This window comes from Balaenoptera borealis, assembly GCF_965194805.1.
Source record: "Balaenoptera borealis genome assembly, chromosome: 7".
In the NCBI taxonomy this organism is placed as follows: Eukaryota; Metazoa; Chordata; class Mammalia; order Artiodactyla; family Balaenopteridae; genus Balaenoptera; species Balaenoptera borealis.
In genome coordinates this window covers 85,597,981-85,615,089 of record NC_138864.1, presented here as the reverse complement: position 1 = coordinate 85,615,089, position 17,109 = coordinate 85,597,981, and the positions used below count along the sequence as shown (strand labels likewise).

Below are 17,109 nucleotides of genomic sequence, written 5' to 3'. Positions count from 1 at the left end.
ATTTTGAACCATATCAATGTATCACAGTAGGAAAAAGTAATGTTTAAAAAGAAAAAGAATATTCTCTATCATACAAATTAAAAAGTTACAATAGCTAAAGGTATGATTGTGGCCCAGGAATAGCTAGATCACTGGAAAAGGATAAAAATTCTAGACCAAGACCCAAAAGTGTATACAAGAATTTGGTACATGATCAATGTCAGATTTTAAATGAGTGAGGAAAATACAGTTATTCAATAAAGGGTGTTGGAAAAACTGGCTAACCATCTGGAAAAAACCATTTAGATCCTTACTGTCATACTGAACACCACAATAAATTCCAGATGGATTTAAGATTTAAACATGAAAGCATTTATAAACATGGAGAGAGCCTGCAGAAGCTTTTTAATATTTACTTCGAGTAGTGAAAATGGAAGGGGTTGATGTGAAATTATTACCTTTTATTAAATATCTTTGCATTGTTTCACTTATACAACAAGAACATAATACTTTTTAAGATAAAAATTCTAATAGAGAATATTTTAAAGGATAAAAAAATAAAGCCATTAGAAGAGCAGGAGGAAAATACAGGTGAATATTTATATACTCTAGGGGAAAAAAACAAGTCCAGGGGCGGGGAGAGACTTTTTAGTAAGTTACTCAAGACAGAATATATAAGAGTTTATATAAGAATAAAGGAAGCCATAAAGGAGAAATGGGATGTATTTAACAACATAAAAGGTTTATATTTAAACAGATCAAAAATCACAACAACCGAAATTAAAATGCAAATAAACAGGCAATATGCTTTCAACAATATGCAACCATAAAAGTGTTAATATCTTTAATGTACAGAGATCTTAAATTAATAAGAAAAGGACAAATACCAATATCCTCAATATAAAAACAGGCAAATACACAAACAGGTAAATCACAAAAGAAAATATCCAAATAGTCAATAAACATTTGAAAGAATTTCAACCTTAATAGCAATCAAAGAAATTCAGATTACAATTATAAAGTTCTATTTTTCTCCTATAAATTGGCAAAGATTATTTTTAAATAATACCCAATGTTGCTGAGTTTGCAGGGAATGGGGTACTCTTAGTGATGTAAAACCTTCATTGAGGACAACTTGCTACTTATATCAAAAGCTGTAAAAATACACATAACCTTAGACCTAGAAATTCTTCTAGAAATTTATCCTACGGAAACAATCATATTATTTAAGATTTAGCTACAAAAATAATTATTGCACTCCCACTTAGAACATCAAAAGATAGAAAATAATAGGGATTGATTACTAAATTAAGGCAAATCTATATAATGGAATATTACTTAGCTCTTAGGATGGATTAGACCCCAGTGTACTAAAATGGAAATCTGTTTGAAACCTAAGAAAACTGTGGTTCCATTAATATGGAAAGAAATCTGGTATCCACTAGAAAAATGGCTTTTCAGCTAAAAACAAAATTCCAGGAAATAAAAGACAGAACTAAGCTCATATGTGACAAGTAATCACATGCACACACTCTCTCAATTTTTTTTAATAGAAAAAATAAAAACAACTCAAATGTCATCAATGGGGAATGGTTAAATAAATATGGTATATTCACTCAATGAAACACTACACAGACATAAAAAATGATTTCTCTCTACGCATTAATATGGAAAAATTCCAAGGTGAAAAAAAGCAAGGAGCAGGGGCTTCACTGGTGGCGCAGTGGTTAAGAATCCGCCTGCCAATGCAGGGGACATGGGTTCGAGCCCTGGTCCGGGAGGATCCCACATGCCACGGAGCAACTAAGCCCATGCACCACAACTACTGAGCCTGCACTCTAGAGCCCGGGAGCCACAACTACTGAACCCGCATGCCACATCTACTGAAGCCCACGTGCCTAGAGCCTGTGCTCAGCAACAAGAGAAGCCACTGCAATGAGAAGCCCACGCACCGCAACGAAGAGTAGCCCCTGCTCGCCGCAACTAGAGAAAAGCCCGTGCGCAGCAACGAAGACCCAAGGCAGCCAAAAATAAATTAATTTAAAAAAAAAAGCAAGGAGCAGAATAGTGCATATAGTACGTAGCATTATGTTATGTGTATATGTATATAATACATAATGTTATATATGTATGTATATAGTATTCTATATGCTATATACTATAAAGCGGAGGAAATAATATAACAATTGTATTTGCTTATATCTGCTTTAGGAAAAAAATCCACACATTTGAAGAATAAAAAAAGAAACTTATTAATAACAGTGGTTAACTCTAAGTGGCTTGGGGGGAGGAGGATGTGAGGTTGGCAGGGATGGTTGGTACAACATATCTTAACGCATATTTTGTTTTAATTTTGAACCATGAGACTATTGCCTTTTTCCGAAAAATCAAATGAAAAATTTAAAAGAAGGGATCCTCGGAGTAGGAAGAATGAATTATGCAAATAAAATTATACCATATAAAAATTCTGTAACGTTTCTGGGTGACTAATTAAACGAGAAGTCTCTTACCTCAGAGAAACAGGTAGATTGCTGTCACTACTTGCTTGCTCTATAGGAAGCTAAAGGAATCCAAACCAACACATGCCACTTGAATGAGCAACACATACCAAACACCTGTTGCCTGCTCACAACTGCAGGCTAAGCCTGATAAACAAAACAAAGCTTTGAATAACAACAGGCTCAGTAATTAGCCTCCGCCCAGCATCCAAACAGTCCCTGCAGCAGATAAGCCATTAAAGTTTGCAAAGTGCTTCTGCCTACCTTCCCTCTTTAATCTAACCATCTTTTTGAGAAAGGTGCTAACAACAGGGAAAAAACTGAAGCTCAAGGAGGTCAAATGCTATCCAAAGTCACACACCTAGTGCACCACACACAGGGACTGGAATCCAGGTCTCCCAGCACCAAGTCTGTTCTCTCCGCATCCTACCGCCTGGACCTGCCTTCTGGTCACTTCCCACCTTGGACCCCAGAGTTGGGTTTATACTTGGATAGCTAAGCACAGTCTAGAGGGATGGTGGGAGTCTAGGGTGAGCCTCTCCTGCTTTCCTGCAGACCCATCTCCCACAGGCCCCAAGGAGACTGTTCTAACAACCTCTGAAGGAATTCAGTATCAGAAAATAGAAACCTATACTGGAGATGAAAATACTAACTCAAAATCAGCACTGACAAGCTATAAACTATATTTAATAAGAGGTTCTGGTAAGTGAAGGACCCTGTTGTTTGCTTACCTGGAATCAAAGAATGTGCCGTCCAGAAGTGTGCCGTTGTAATGATACCTGAGAAAGTCCCCCCTTTGACTTTGCCGCTCACAGTTTTCAGGTACTACCTTATTCTCAATGGAAATGCCATCCTTGGGGTTATGGAGGTCCAATAATGCAACATCAAACACCAGAGATGCCTGTCCAGGAATGTCTTTCCCTAGAGTGGAATGAAGGAAGATGATGAAATCAGGACACAAGATTTAGGAAGTATCAGTATTTTAACTACAATTCAACACCCACTGCGTTGGTGTTACGCATTCCTTGAAGTTTCCAAGCCAAGGAAACAAATGTTCTTCCACATCTTGGGTGGTCCCCCATGGTGTCTAACCGTGCTGTCTCACCATGGTGTCCAACCGAAGGCTGGCAGGTATAATTTGAAGCCTGACTTCCTCAGAAAAAGGAGCAAACCGATAATAATGACATGGAGAATACTGTGACCACATTTTCTATGCTTGTGCTTGCAAATCAAGGCTCTGTGTGAGTGGTTATATACCCACATGCAAACCCCAATACATACCTCTGTGGGTTTCTGTTTGTACACAGATGCAAATCACAGACATTCCAAAGCTTGGATCTGGTTCTGGAGAACACTACATAGACTTGTTCTTTGGAACTCACAGACAATTTTTTAAAAATTTATTTTATTGAGTATAGTTGTTTTACAATGTTGTGTTAATTTCTCCAGTACAGCAAAGTGATTCAGTTACACATATATATATATTCTTTTTTTTCAATAGATCGTTATTGGAGTATAATTGCTTTACAATGGTGTGTTAGTTTCTGCTGTATAACAAATTGAATCAGCCATATGCATACATATATCCTCATATCCCCTCCCTCTTGCGTCTCCCTCCCACCCCTCTAGGTGGTCACAAAGCACCAAGCTGATCTCCCTGTGCTATGCGGCTGCTTCCCACTAGCTATCTATTTTACATTTGGTAGTGTATATATGTCCATGCACTCTCTCACTTCGTCCCAGCTTACCTTTCCCCCTCCCCGTGTCCTCAAGTCCATTCTCTACATCTGAGTCTTTATTCCTGTCCTGCCCCTAGGTTCTTCAGAACCATTTTTTTTTTATTCCATATATATGTGTTAGCATATGGTATTTGTTTTTCTCTTTCTAACTTACTTCACTCTGTAGGAGAGACTCTAGGTCCATCCACCTCACTACAAACAACTCAGGTTCGTTTCTTTTTATGGCTGAGTAATATTCCATTGTATATATGTGCCACATCTTCTTTATCCATTCATCTGTCGATGGACACTTAGGTTGCTTCCATGCCCTGGCTATTGTAAATAGTGCTGCAATGAACATTGTGGTACATGACTCTTTTTGAATTATGGTTTTCTCAGGGTATATGCCCAGTAGTGGGATTGCTGGGTCATATGGTAGTTCTATTTTTAGTTTTTTAAGGAACCTCCATACTGTTCTCCATAGTGGTCGTATCAATTTACATTCCCACCAACAGTGCAGGAGGGTTCCCTTTTCTTCACAACCTCTGCAGCATTTATTGTTTGTAGATTTTTTGATGATGGCCATTCTGACCAGTGTGAGGTGATACCTCATTGTAGTTTTGATTTGCATTTCTCTAATGATTAGTGATGTTGAGCATCCTTTAATGTGTTTGTTGGCAATCTGTATATCTTCTTTGGAGAAATGTCTATTTAGGTCTTCTGCCCATTTTTGGATTGGGTTGTTTTTTTTTTTGATATTGAGCTGCCTGAGCTGCTTGTATATTTTGGCAATTAATCCTTTGTCAGTTGCTTCGTTTGCAAATATTTTCTCCCATTCTGAGGGTTATCTTTTCATTTTGTTCATGGTTTCTTTTGCTGCGCAAAATTTTTAAGTTTCATTGGGTCCCATTTGTTTATTTTTGTTTTTATTTCCATTTATCTAGGAGCTGGGTCAAAAAGGATCTTGCTATGATTTATGTCATAGAGTGTTCTGCCTATGTTTTCCTCTAACAGTTTTATAGTGTCTGGCCTTACATTTACGTTTTAATCCATTTTGAGTTTATTTTTGTGTATGGTGTTAGGGAGTGTTCTAATTTCATTCTTTTACGTGTAGCTGTCCAGTTTTCCCAGCACCACTTACTGAAGAGACTGTCTTTTCTCCATTGGATATTCTTGCCTCCTTTATCAAAAATAAGGTGACCATAGGTGCATGGGTTTATCTCTGGGCTTTCTATCCTGTTCCATTGATCTATATTTCTGTGTTTGTGCCAGTACCATCCTGTCTTGATTACTGTAGCTTTGTAGTATAGTCTGAAGTCAGGGAGCCTGATTCCTCCAGCTCCGTTTTTTTTTCACAAGATTGCTTTGGCTATTCGGGGTCTTTTGTGTTTCCATACAAATTGTGAAATTTTTGTTCTAGTTCTGTGAAAAATGCCATTGGTAGTTTGATAAGGATTGCATTGAATCTGTAGATTGCTTTGGGGAGTATAGTCATTTTCACAATGTTGATTCTTCCAATCCAAGAACATGATATATCTCTCCATCTGTTTGTATCATCTTTAATTTCTTTCATCAGTGTCTTATAGTTTTCTGCATACAGGTCTTTTTTCTCCTTAGGTAGGTTTATTCCTAGGTATTTTATTCTTTTTGTTGGAATGGTAAATGGGAGTGTCTCCTTAATTTCTCTTTCAGATTTTACATCATTAGTGTATAGGAATGGAAGAGATTTCTGTGCATTAATTTTGTATCCTGCTACTTTACCAAATTCATTGATTAGCTCCAGTAGTTTTCTGGTAGCATCTTTAGAATTCTCTAAGTACAGTATCATGTCATCTGCAAACAGGGACAGTTTTACTTCTTTTCCGATTTGGATTCCTTTTATTTCTTTTTTTTCTCTGATTGCTGTGGCTATAACTTCCAAAACTATGTTGAATGATAGTGGTGAGAGTGGGCAACCTTGTCTTGTTCCTGATCTTAGTGGAAATAATTTCAGTTTTTCACCATTGAGAACGATGCTGGCTGTGGGTTTGTCATATATGGCCTTTATTATGTTGAGATAAGTTCCCTCTATGCCTACTTTCTGGAGGGTTTTTATCATAAATGGGTGTTGAATTTTGTTGAAAGCTTTTTCTGCATCTATTGAGATGATCATATGGTTTTTATCCTTCAATTTCTTAATATGGTGTATCACATTGATTGATTTGCATATATTGAAGAATCCTTGCATTCCTGGGATTTTGTTGAGGATTTTTGCATCTATGTTCATCAGTGATACTGGCCTGTAGTTTTCTTTTTTTGTGACATCTTTGTCTGGTTTTGGTATAAGGGTGATGGTGGCCTCGTAGAATGAGTTTGGGAGTGTTCCTCCCTCTGCTCTCTTTTGGAAGAGTTTGAGAAGGATAGGTGTTAGCTCTTCTCTAAATGTTTGATAGAATTCACCTGTGAAGCCATCTGGTCCTGGGCTTTTGCTTGTTGGAAAATTTTTAATCAGAGTCTCAATTTCAGTGCTTGTGATTGGTCTGTTTATATTTTCTATTTCTTCCTGGTTCAGTCTCGGAAGGTTGTGCTTTTCTAAGAATTTGGCCATTTCTTCCAGGTTGTCCATTTTATTGGCATAGAGTTGCTTGTAGTAATCTCTCATGATCCTTTGTATTTCTGCAGTGTCAGTTGTTACTTCTCCTTTTTCATTTCTAATCCTGTTGATTTGAGTCTTCTCCCTTTTTTTCTTGATGAGTCTGGCTAATGGTTTATCAATTTTGTTTATCCTCTCAAAGAACCAGCTTTTAGTTTTATGATCTTTGCTATCGTTTCCTTCATTTCTTTTTCATTTATTTCTGATCTGATCTTTATGATTTCTTTCCTTCTGCTAACTTTGGGTTTTTTTGTGTGTTCTTCTTTCTCTAATTGCTTTAGGTGTAAGGTTAGGTTATTTTTTTGAGATGTTTCTTGTTTCTTGAGGTAGGATTGTATTGCTATAAACTTCCCTCTTAGAATTGCTTTTGCTGCATCCCATAGGTTTTGGGTTTTCGTGTGTTCATTGTCATCTGTTTCTATGTATTTTTTGATTTCCTCTTTGATTTCTTCAGTGATCTCTTGGTTATTCAGTAGCGTATTATTTAGCCTCCATTTGTTTGTATTTTTTTCAGTTTTTTTCTTGTAACTGATATCTAGTCTCATAGCGTTGTGGTTGGAAAAGATACTTGATACAATTTCAATTTTCTTAAATTTACCAAGGCTTGATTTGTGACCCAAGATATGATCTATCCTGGAGAATGTTCCATGAGCACTTGAGAAGAATGTGTATTCTGTTGTTATTGGTTGGAATGTCCTATAAATATCAATTAAGTCCATCTTGTTTAATGTATCATTTAAAGCTTGTGTTTCCTTATTTATTTTCATTTTGGATGATCTGTCCATTGGTGAAAGTGGGGTGTTAAAGTCCCCTACTATGATTGTGTTACTGTCGATTTCCCCTTTTATGGCTGTTAGTATTTGCCTTATGTATTGAGGTGCTCCTATGTTGGGTGCATAAATATTTACAATTGTTATATCTTCTTCTTGGATTGATCCCTTGATCATTATGTAGTGTCCTTCTTTGACTCTTGTAATAGTCTTTGTTTTAAAGTCTATTTCGTCTGATATGAGAATTGCTACTCCAGCTTTCTTTTGATTTCCATCTGCATGGAATATCTTTTTCCATCCCCTCACTTTCAGTCTGTATGTGTCCCTAGGTCTGAAGTGGGTCTCTTGCAGACAGCATATATACAGGTCTTGTTTTTGTATCCATTCAGCCAGTCTGTGTCTTTTGGTTGGAGCATTTAATCCATTTACCTTTAAGGTAATTATCGATATGTATGTTCCCATTACCATTTGCTTAATTGTTTTGGGTTTGTTTTTGTAGGTCTTTTCCTTCTCTTGTGTTTCCTGCCTAGAGAAGTTCCTTTAGCATTTTTTGTAAAGCTGGTTTGGTGGTGCTGAATACTCTTAACTTTTGCTTGTCTGTAAAGGTTTTAATTTCTCCATCGAATCTGAATGAGATCCTTGCTGGGTAGAGTAATCTTGGTTGTAGGTTTTTCCCTTTCATCACTTTAAATATGTCCTGTCACTCCCTTCTGGCTTGCAGAGTTTCTGCTGAAAGATCAGCTGTTAAGCTTATGGGGATTCCCTTTATGTTATTTGTTGCTTTTCCCTTGCTGCTTTTAATATTTTTTCTTTGTATTTAATGTTTGGTAGTTTGATTAATATGTGTCTTGGCATGTTTCTCCTTGGCTTTATCCTGTATGGGACTCTCTGTGCTTCCTGGAGTTGATTGACTATTTCCTTTCCCATGTTAGGGAAGTTTTCAACTATAATCTCTTCAAATATTTTCTCAGTCCCTTTCTTTTTCTCTTCTTCTTCTAGGACCCCTATATTTTGAATGTTTGTGTGCTTAATCTTGTCCCAAAGGTCTCTGAGACTGTCCTCAATTCTTTTCATTCTTTTTTCTGCTCTGCAGTAGTTATTTCCACTATTTTATCTTCCAGGTCACTTATCCGTTCTTCTGCCTCAGTTATTCTGCTATTGATTCCCTCTAGAGAATTTCTAACTTCATTTATTGTGCTGTTCGTCATTGTTTGCTCTTTAGTTCTTCTAGGTCTTTGTTAAATGTTTCTTGTATTTTCTCCATTCTATTTCCAAGATTTTGGATCATCTTTACTATCATTACTCTGAATTCTTTTTCAGGTAGACTGCATATTTCCTTTTCATTTGTTTGGTCTAATGGGTTTTTACTTTGCTCCTTCATCTGCTGCGTATTTCTCTGTCTTCTCATTTTGCTTAACTTACTGTGTTTGGGGTCTCCTTTTTGCAGGCTGCAGGTTCGTAGTTCCTATTGTTTTTGGTGTCTGTCCCCAGTGAGTGAGGTTGGTTCACTGGGTTGTGAGGCTTCCCGGTGGAGGGGACTGGTGCCTGTGTTCTGGTGGATAAGTCTGGATCTTGTCTTTCTGGTGGGAAGGACCACATCCGGTGGTGTGTTTTGAGGTGTCTGTGAACTTATTATGATTTAGGCAGCCTCTCTGCTAATGGGTGGGGTTGTGTTCCTGTCTTTCTAGTTGTTTGGCATGGGGTGTCCAGCACTGTAGCTTGCTGGTCGTTGAGTGGAGCTGGGTCTTAGCGTTGAGATGGAGATCTCTGGGAGAGCTCTTGCCGATTGATATTACGTGGGGCCTGGAGGTCTCTGGTGATCCAATGTCCTGAACTCGGCTCTCCCACCTCAGAGGCTCAGGCCTGACACCTGGCTGGAGCACCACAACCCTGTCTACCACACGGCTCTTTTGCTAGTTTCTGTCCTTGTTCCACACATATAGGTTTTTTCCTTCATATCATTCAGTCTTGCTAAAGTTTTGGGGCCATCTCGGAGATCAATCTGAGTCCCTGTTAGTGTTGGAGGGTCTCCTGCAGAGGCAAGGGGTGGCTGTGGCTTACTGTGGGGACAAGGACACTGGCAGCAGAAGTTCTGGGAAGTACTCCTTGGTGTGAGCTCTACCAGAGTCCCTCACAACCAATTTTTTTTTTTATAAATTTATTTATTTATTTATTTTCATTTTTGGCTCATTGGGTCTTCGTTGCTGTGTGCGGGCTTTCTCTAGTTGCGGTGAGTGGGGGCTACTCTTCATTGCAGTGCGTGGGCTTCTCATTGCGGTGGCTTCTCTTGTTGCGCAGCACAGGCTCTAGGCACGTGGGCTTCAGTAGTTGTGGCACACGGGCTCAGTAGTTGTGGCTCGCAGGATCTAGAGCGCAGGCTCAGTAGTTGTGGCGCACGGGCTTAGCTGCTCTGTGGTATGTGGGATCTTCCCGGACCAGGGCTCGAACCCATGTCCCCTGAACTGGCAGGCAGATTCTTAACCACTGCGCCACCAGGGAAGTCCCCCAATTTTTTAAAGAGGCAAAAATTCAATCCTTTAAGTGCATCCAAAACAAGATATAAGTAAAACTAAAGTTAGCTGAGATAAGAGGGGAAAAAATGGCACCCACAATCCAAAACATAAATAGCCCTCAAATCATTTCTATTTCACTTCAGGATGGTATTGCTTCTCATGGATGTTCCTAACAGTGAGGATTTATTGAATATGTGCAACACGATAATCCACATGAAGAGATTATTGGGCACTAGCTCTTCCTGCAAAGATCAACATCAACCAATAAGTAACTCTAAATCCAGGACTCTGGGATAAAAGGAAGTTAGTTACCTGACAAACCACTTACCTCAACACTCTTACTTGCCATTTGTTATGTCATGCAAAGGAGAAGGCCTAGACAAGTGAACCACAGGGCATGCCAAGCCTGTGCTCCTTCAACTGGCTCTTTGGCAGAGCCCACCCCTCTGTCTCCTTCCCCTCAGAGGAATTGTGAAATCTGCTGAAAGCAGGCTGCTGAGTCAGCCTCTGGATCGCCAGGTGTGGTTAATCCCTGAAATGCAGGTGTGGGTGTGGGAGGGTGTGTGATAGAATGTTAATCTTTTTTACTTTTCTGTATCTTTTAATTTAATAGAAAACAGAAAGCCTTACAGTAACCCCAGGGTTTAAATTTTTCTAGCATTATTATGTACTACCTGAATATTTGGTTTTTTTTATAACAACTTTATTGAGATATAATTCCCATACTATACAATTCACCTGTTTAAATTTATACCTGGATAGCTGAGCACAGTGTCAAAGTATAAAGCATTTAAAAATAACTATTTTAAATAAACTATTTATTTTAAATATTTAAATTATTTATTATTTATTAAAAATAAATAAATAACATTCCTCACATCAGGCTAGGCATCTAGCTTTATTTGGTACCTCATATGCATGTGGATGATGACAAAAGGATTTGGGAGACAAGGGGAATGAACTTCCACTAGCCAAGGATGAGAGAGTTTGAGTAGTGATAAGAATAATAACATATCTTGGGGAGGGGAGAATTAAGATATATTTGTGGCAGTTATTTTCAAGTTTTATATTTTTTTTTTAGCAGGTTTTTAAAGAAACTGTCTTCAGATTCCCAGTAATAAAAGTGGAGGTCGACAGGGGAGAAGGCTAACCTCTCCTCCTGCTCTGTAGACCTAGAGCCAGAAAACATAGCTTGGAAAACATTATATTAGGGGGTTATTAGAAGTTGGGTATCGCTGTCAGTAAGCTTCTTAAATAGCATCACATTTTCTTTTTTTTTCTCTTTTCTTTTGTTTTTTTTTTTTTTTTTTTTTTTTGGCCACACGGCTTGTGGGATCTTAGTTCCCCCACCAGGGATGGAACCCATGCCCCTGCACTGGAAGCATGGAGTCTTAACCACTGGACCACCAGGGAAGTCCCGAGATGTCTTACTTAAGAACAACAATGAGGGTGGGATGAATTGGGAGATTGGGATTGACATATATACACTATTGATACTATGTATAAAATAGATAACTAATGAGAACCTACTGTATAGCACAGGGAACTCTACTCAGTACTCTGTGGTGACCTAAATGGGAAGGAAATCCAAAAAAGAGGGGACATATGTATACGCATAGCTGATTCACTTTGCTGTACAGTAGAAACTAACACAACATTGTAAAGCAACTATACTCAAATAAAAAATTTTTTTAATAAAATAAAATAAAATAGTGCTAGGTGGAAAAAAAAAAAGAAAAAGAACAACAATGACCATGAATAGGTGGAGATTTCTGCAACTTACTCATCAGACAGCAAATGATCTAGACTAGCACCATCCAAATAGAACTTTCTGCAGTGATGGAAATGCTCTGTATCTGCCCTGTCCAGTATAGCAGCCCTGGGCAACAAGTGGCTTTTAAGTACATGAACTGTGGCAGTGTGACCAAGGTACAGAATTTAAAGTTTTATTTAACCTAATGTAAATGTAAATAGCTATATGTAGTTAGTGGCTACCATATTGGACACTGCAAGTCTAGACCAAAAGCTCTGGTGGGTTTCACACAGTAAGTTAAATTAACCACTGCAAAAGAAATAAAGACAGATGAGAGTGGCTCGAAGAATGAGAAGGACTTACCATCTCCATCTTCTCCATAGGCCAGAAAAGGAGGTATGGTGATGATGCGCTTTTCTCCCACACACATCCCCAACAGCCCTTTGTCCATTCCAGGAATCAGCCAGCCAATTCCCACATATGTGTCATATGTTTTCATGCGATTGTGACTGAAAACCAATGAGAAAGGGGAAAAGTTCCATACCATGAGGGCATTTCCAATTCATCCTTCAAAAGGTTTTTCTTACCCAAAACTCAGCTACCAATGAACTCATACCCATCCCTGGAGAAAAAGCATGTATACATCTTTGTTCCCAATCACAGAGCAGTTGGGAATAAATCCCTTTTCTGACTTCTCCATGGGCATAAAAAAGCGGATGAGAGAGAAAGAACTAAGGGGCATTTCAATGATACTACCACGAATGGCGGGACTTACCTCGAATCAAACAGCGTCCCATCCAAGAACGTTCCATTGTAGTGGTACCTAACAAAATCAGACACCTGGATGGTCCGAGGGCAACTGGGGGGCTTGACGTAAGTGTGAATCTGAACCTGATCTTCCGAATTCCAAATATCCATCAGAAGTACATCAAAATGAAGCACTGAATCTGGGGGGATCACACCAGCTAGAAAATAAAGAGGGTTCACAGTGAGAAGCTGCTGCCTTTTGGGCCAGACAAATAAACACCTAGGATGCTGCCAAGGTGAATGGAAGCCAAAAGGGCTCAAGAGGTCACATACAATTCCAAAATGAGCCACGTTCCCTCCTTCTTTTTTCCAAATGAAAAAAAAATCTTTTTGGCCACACCCTGTGGCTTGCGGGATCTCAGTCCCCTGACCAGGGATTGAACCCAGGCCATGGAAGTGAAAGCCCAGAATCCTAACCACTAGGCCACCAGGGAACTCCCTCCAAATGAAATTTAAAGAAAAGAGAAAAAAACACAAAAATTTCCTCTCAGCAAGGATAACATTCAGTATATCTGTGTTAATAACACTTCTTTCATATCTAGAATAAATAAACTTTTAAGATGAAATTTTAGCTGTGTGTGTGTGCTCACAGCTTCTCATTTTCCCCTACCCGAAGCTTCCAAAGACTCTAGTCTGCCTGACTGAAGAGTCTGCAAATGTTCTGGTGGTTTTGGCAGATGTGTTTACAAGAACAGAACAAACACTTACAAACTCCTTCACTTCCGTAGGCCAGCTTTGGGGGGATCTTCACAAAACGCCTCTCATTTACACACATCCCGACCAGAGCTTGGTCCATCCCTGCAATCAGTTGTCCTTTTCCCACAAACACGTTGAAAGTGGAGTCTCTGTCATAGCTGAAGACCCAAAAGGTAGGGAGAGAGAAGGAAAAGTATAAATAATCCTTCCCTTAGTGAAACTAACCTGTAAAAATGTACCCATGGACAGAGTGAGGTCACTGCAAAGTAAAAAGCCCACAGAGGAGTTACTGATGCAGGAAATATCTTCATTGGACAGTACTTGCAGGGTTGGAATTTTTTAATTACCTTGAATATTGCCAGCAAATCTAGTCAGATAAGCATCAGCATAACTCTCTCTAGAAAAAAATATATGTTGTTTGTTGTGAAATATCTACCAATTCTTCCATTAAAAAAAAAAATCGTTTACTCCATTTCTATGTGATTGGTACCTAACAGCAACATCACAGATACTCATGTGCAAATTAACACTAATTTTCTTTTTTTTTCTTTTAAGTCAATAAGTTAAACAAAGAGGCAGCGTGGTGTAGCAGGAAGTGCACTTAAACTCTCTTAATCTCAGTCTCCTCCACTGCAAAATGTGAGTGATGATAATAGCCATCACAAGATCCGTACCATAAAACAATGTGAAAAGTACTCTGAAACCCTAAGGGTTATGCCAATATTACTATACATAATTATTGCAGGTGACAGAAAGTCTGATGTAGTCTTGAAATCACTAATACATGTGTTTTAAAGGCTGACTGGTGATGGCCTTAAGTAGGAAAATAAATAATGGAATCATGGCTATGATCCAAGCTCTCATCCTCTTCCATGTCAAACTTAGCAACAACAAGGGGGTGCCAATTAGGATACTATGCTAGGGGCTTTGGGGGATATAAAAAAGTCCAAGGCATGGACTTTGCCTACAAGTACCTTATATACTGGCAGAGACACCTACAGAGTTTTAGACACTGTGTTTAAGAAAATGACTACAGAGCTTGGTTTATAATAACTAAACACTGGAAATAACTTAGAAGTTCAAGAGTATGGCACTGATTGCATATAAGGCAAGGACATGTAATAAAATGCTCTATGGCCATTTTAAAATAACAGATCTCTGCTATAGGGATGTAATGTATAGCATTACTATACATGACTATAGATAATAATACTGTATAGTGAATATAGATAATGGTGACTATAGTTAATAATATTGTGTTGCAGGGCTTCCCTGGTGGCACAGTGGTTAAGAATCCGCCTGCCAATGCAGGGGGCACAGGTTCGAGCCCTGGTCCGGGAAGATCCCACATGCTGCGGAGCAACTAAGCCCGTGCACCACAACTACTGAGCCTGCACTCTAGAGCCCGCAAGCCACAACTACTGAGCCCGAGTGCCACAACTACTGAAGCCCGTACACCTAGAGCCCGTGCTCTGCAACAAGAGAAGCCACCGCGATGTGAAGCCTGCACACCGCAACGAAGAGTAGCCCCCACTCGCCACAACTAGAGAAAGCTTGCGCACAGCAACGAAGACCCAACACAGCCAAAATTAAAAATAAATAAATTAATTAATTTTTAAAAATAATAATAATATTGTGTTGCATATTCAAAGTTGCCAAGAAAGTAAATCTTAAAAGTTATCATTGGGGCTTCCCTGGTGGCACAGTGGTTACGAATCCACCTGCCTAAATTGATACAGCCATTATGGAGAACAGTATGGAGGTTCCTTAAAAAACTAAAAATAGAACTACCATATGACCCAGCAGTCCCACTACTGGGCATATACCCTGAGAAAACCATAATTCAAAAAGAATCATGTACCACAATGTTCATTACAGCTCTATTTACAATAGCCAGGACATGGAAGCAACCTAAGTGTCCATCGACAGATGAATGGATAAAGAAGATGTGGCACATATATACAATGGAATATTACTGAGCCATAAAAAGAAATGAAATTGAGTTATTTGCAGTGAGGTGGATGGACCTAGAGTCTGTCATGCAGAGTGAAGTAAGTCAGAAAGAGAAAAACAAATACCATATGCTAACACACATATATGGAATCTAAAAAAAAAAAAGAAAGGTTCTGAAGAACCTAGGGGCAGGACAGGAATAAAGACGCAGATGTAGAGAATGGACTTGAGGACACGGGGAGGGGGAAGGGTAAGCTGGGACGAAGTGAGAGAGTGGCATGGACTTACATACATTACCAAATGTAAAATAGATAGCTAGTGGGAAGCAGCCACATAGCACAGGGAGATCAACTTGGTGCTTTGTGACCACCTAGAGGGGTAGGATAGGGAGGGTGGGAGGGAGAGAGACGCAAGAGGGAAGAGATATGGGGATATATGTATATGTATAGCTGATTCACTTTGTTATACAGCAGAAACTAACACACCATTGTAAAGCAATTATACTCCAATAAAGATGTTAAAGAAAAAAGAATCCACCTGCCAATGCAGGGGATACGGGTTTGAGACCTGGCTGGGGAAGATCCCACATGCCGCAGAGCAACAAAGCCCGTGCGCCACAACTACTGAGCCTGAGCTTTAGAGCCTGTGAGCCACAACTACTGAAGCCCACGTGCCTAGAGCCTGTCCTCCACAGCAAGAGAAGCCACCACAATGAGAAGCCCGTGAACCACAATGAAGAGTAGCCCCCGCTCGCCACAACTAGAGAAAGCCCGCATGCAGCAGTGAAGACCCAACACAGCCAAAAAAAAAAAAGTTACCATCACAAGAAAAAAGTTTTTTGTAACTATGCATGGTGATGGATGTTAACTACACTTATTGTGGTGATCATTTTGCAATATATACAAATATCAAACCATTATGTTGTACACCTAAAGCTAATATAATACTATATGTCAATTATACCTCAATAAAAAAAAATTTTTAACATTTCTATTCATTGGCATAGAAGGACATACACATGAAGAGAAAAGTGTAGGTTACAGAGCCACATATAAAATAATCCCATTTTGAATTTGCATATACAGATGCATGTGAAAAATCCACAAGGTGACACGTGAAAATATTACCAATAGTAATCTATGGGTAGGAGATTTCAGGTGACGATTTGTCTTCTCTTTAATTCTCTCTTAATTTCAAAATGATCATGGAATACATGTTCACAGATTTCACTTCATGGATTCGACCAACTGGAAATTGAAAATATTTTTTCAAATTTCAGATAGTTCCAAAAAGCAAAAACCTGAATTTGCTGCACACCGGCAACTATTTACATAGCATTTACATTGTATTCGGTATCAGAAGTAATCTAGAGATGACTTAAAGTATACAGGAGGATGTGCCTTGGTTATATGCAAATACTACACCGTTTTCTATAAGGGGCTTGAGTATCTGAAGATTTTGGTATCCAAAGGGGTCCTGGAACCAATGCCCCATGGATACCGAGAGACAACTGTACTTGTGTAATAAAATGTTAAGGGCTGTTGGAATCTACCTGCCCTTCACTTGGTAAATTACTTCTACATTTTCCTCATTTTCCTTAATGAACAGCCTGGGAGAGCAGCACGGTCTACCTAACCATCCGTCAGGTCATCTTCCTCAGACCTGCCCTCTCCTTCCCTTTCTCCTCCTAGTTTTACAGTCCGTTTCACAGCCTTCCTTTCTCCAAGGTCAGTGAACAGAAAGCAAATGTCCAAGTTCTGGCTGACAAGCCAGAGAACAAAAGCACATCA

General features: G+C 39.0%; 1 protein-coding gene and 1 pseudogene across 3 annotated transcripts in view; one reads left to right on the top strand and one right to left on the bottom strand.

The window, feature by feature from the left end:
• The window catches only part of FKBP9 (FKBP prolyl isomerase 9), a 47,910-nt gene that overhangs the window by 20,914 nt on the left and 9,887 nt on the right, over window positions 1–17,109 (bottom strand). For both annotated transcript variants that reach the window (XM_082399462.1, XM_082399463.1), the window contains exons 2-5: window positions 13,379–13,524; window positions 12,639–12,828; window positions 12,227–12,372; window positions 3,209–3,398 (exon numbers count right to left, since the gene is read on the bottom strand). In XM_082399462.1, the coding sequence (XP_082255588.1) occupies window positions 3,209–3,398; window positions 12,227–12,372; window positions 12,639–12,828; window positions 13,379–13,524 (672 nt within the window). The remainder of the gene's footprint in view (window positions 1–3,208; window positions 3,399–12,226; window positions 12,373–12,638; window positions 12,829–13,378; window positions 13,525–17,109) is intronic.
• Window positions 1–17,109, top strand: part of LOC309632218 (small ribosomal subunit protein eS6 pseudogene) — a 260,166-nt pseudogene that overhangs the window by 234,732 nt on the left and 8,325 nt on the right. The gene's annotated exons all lie outside the window — the stretch shown is intronic.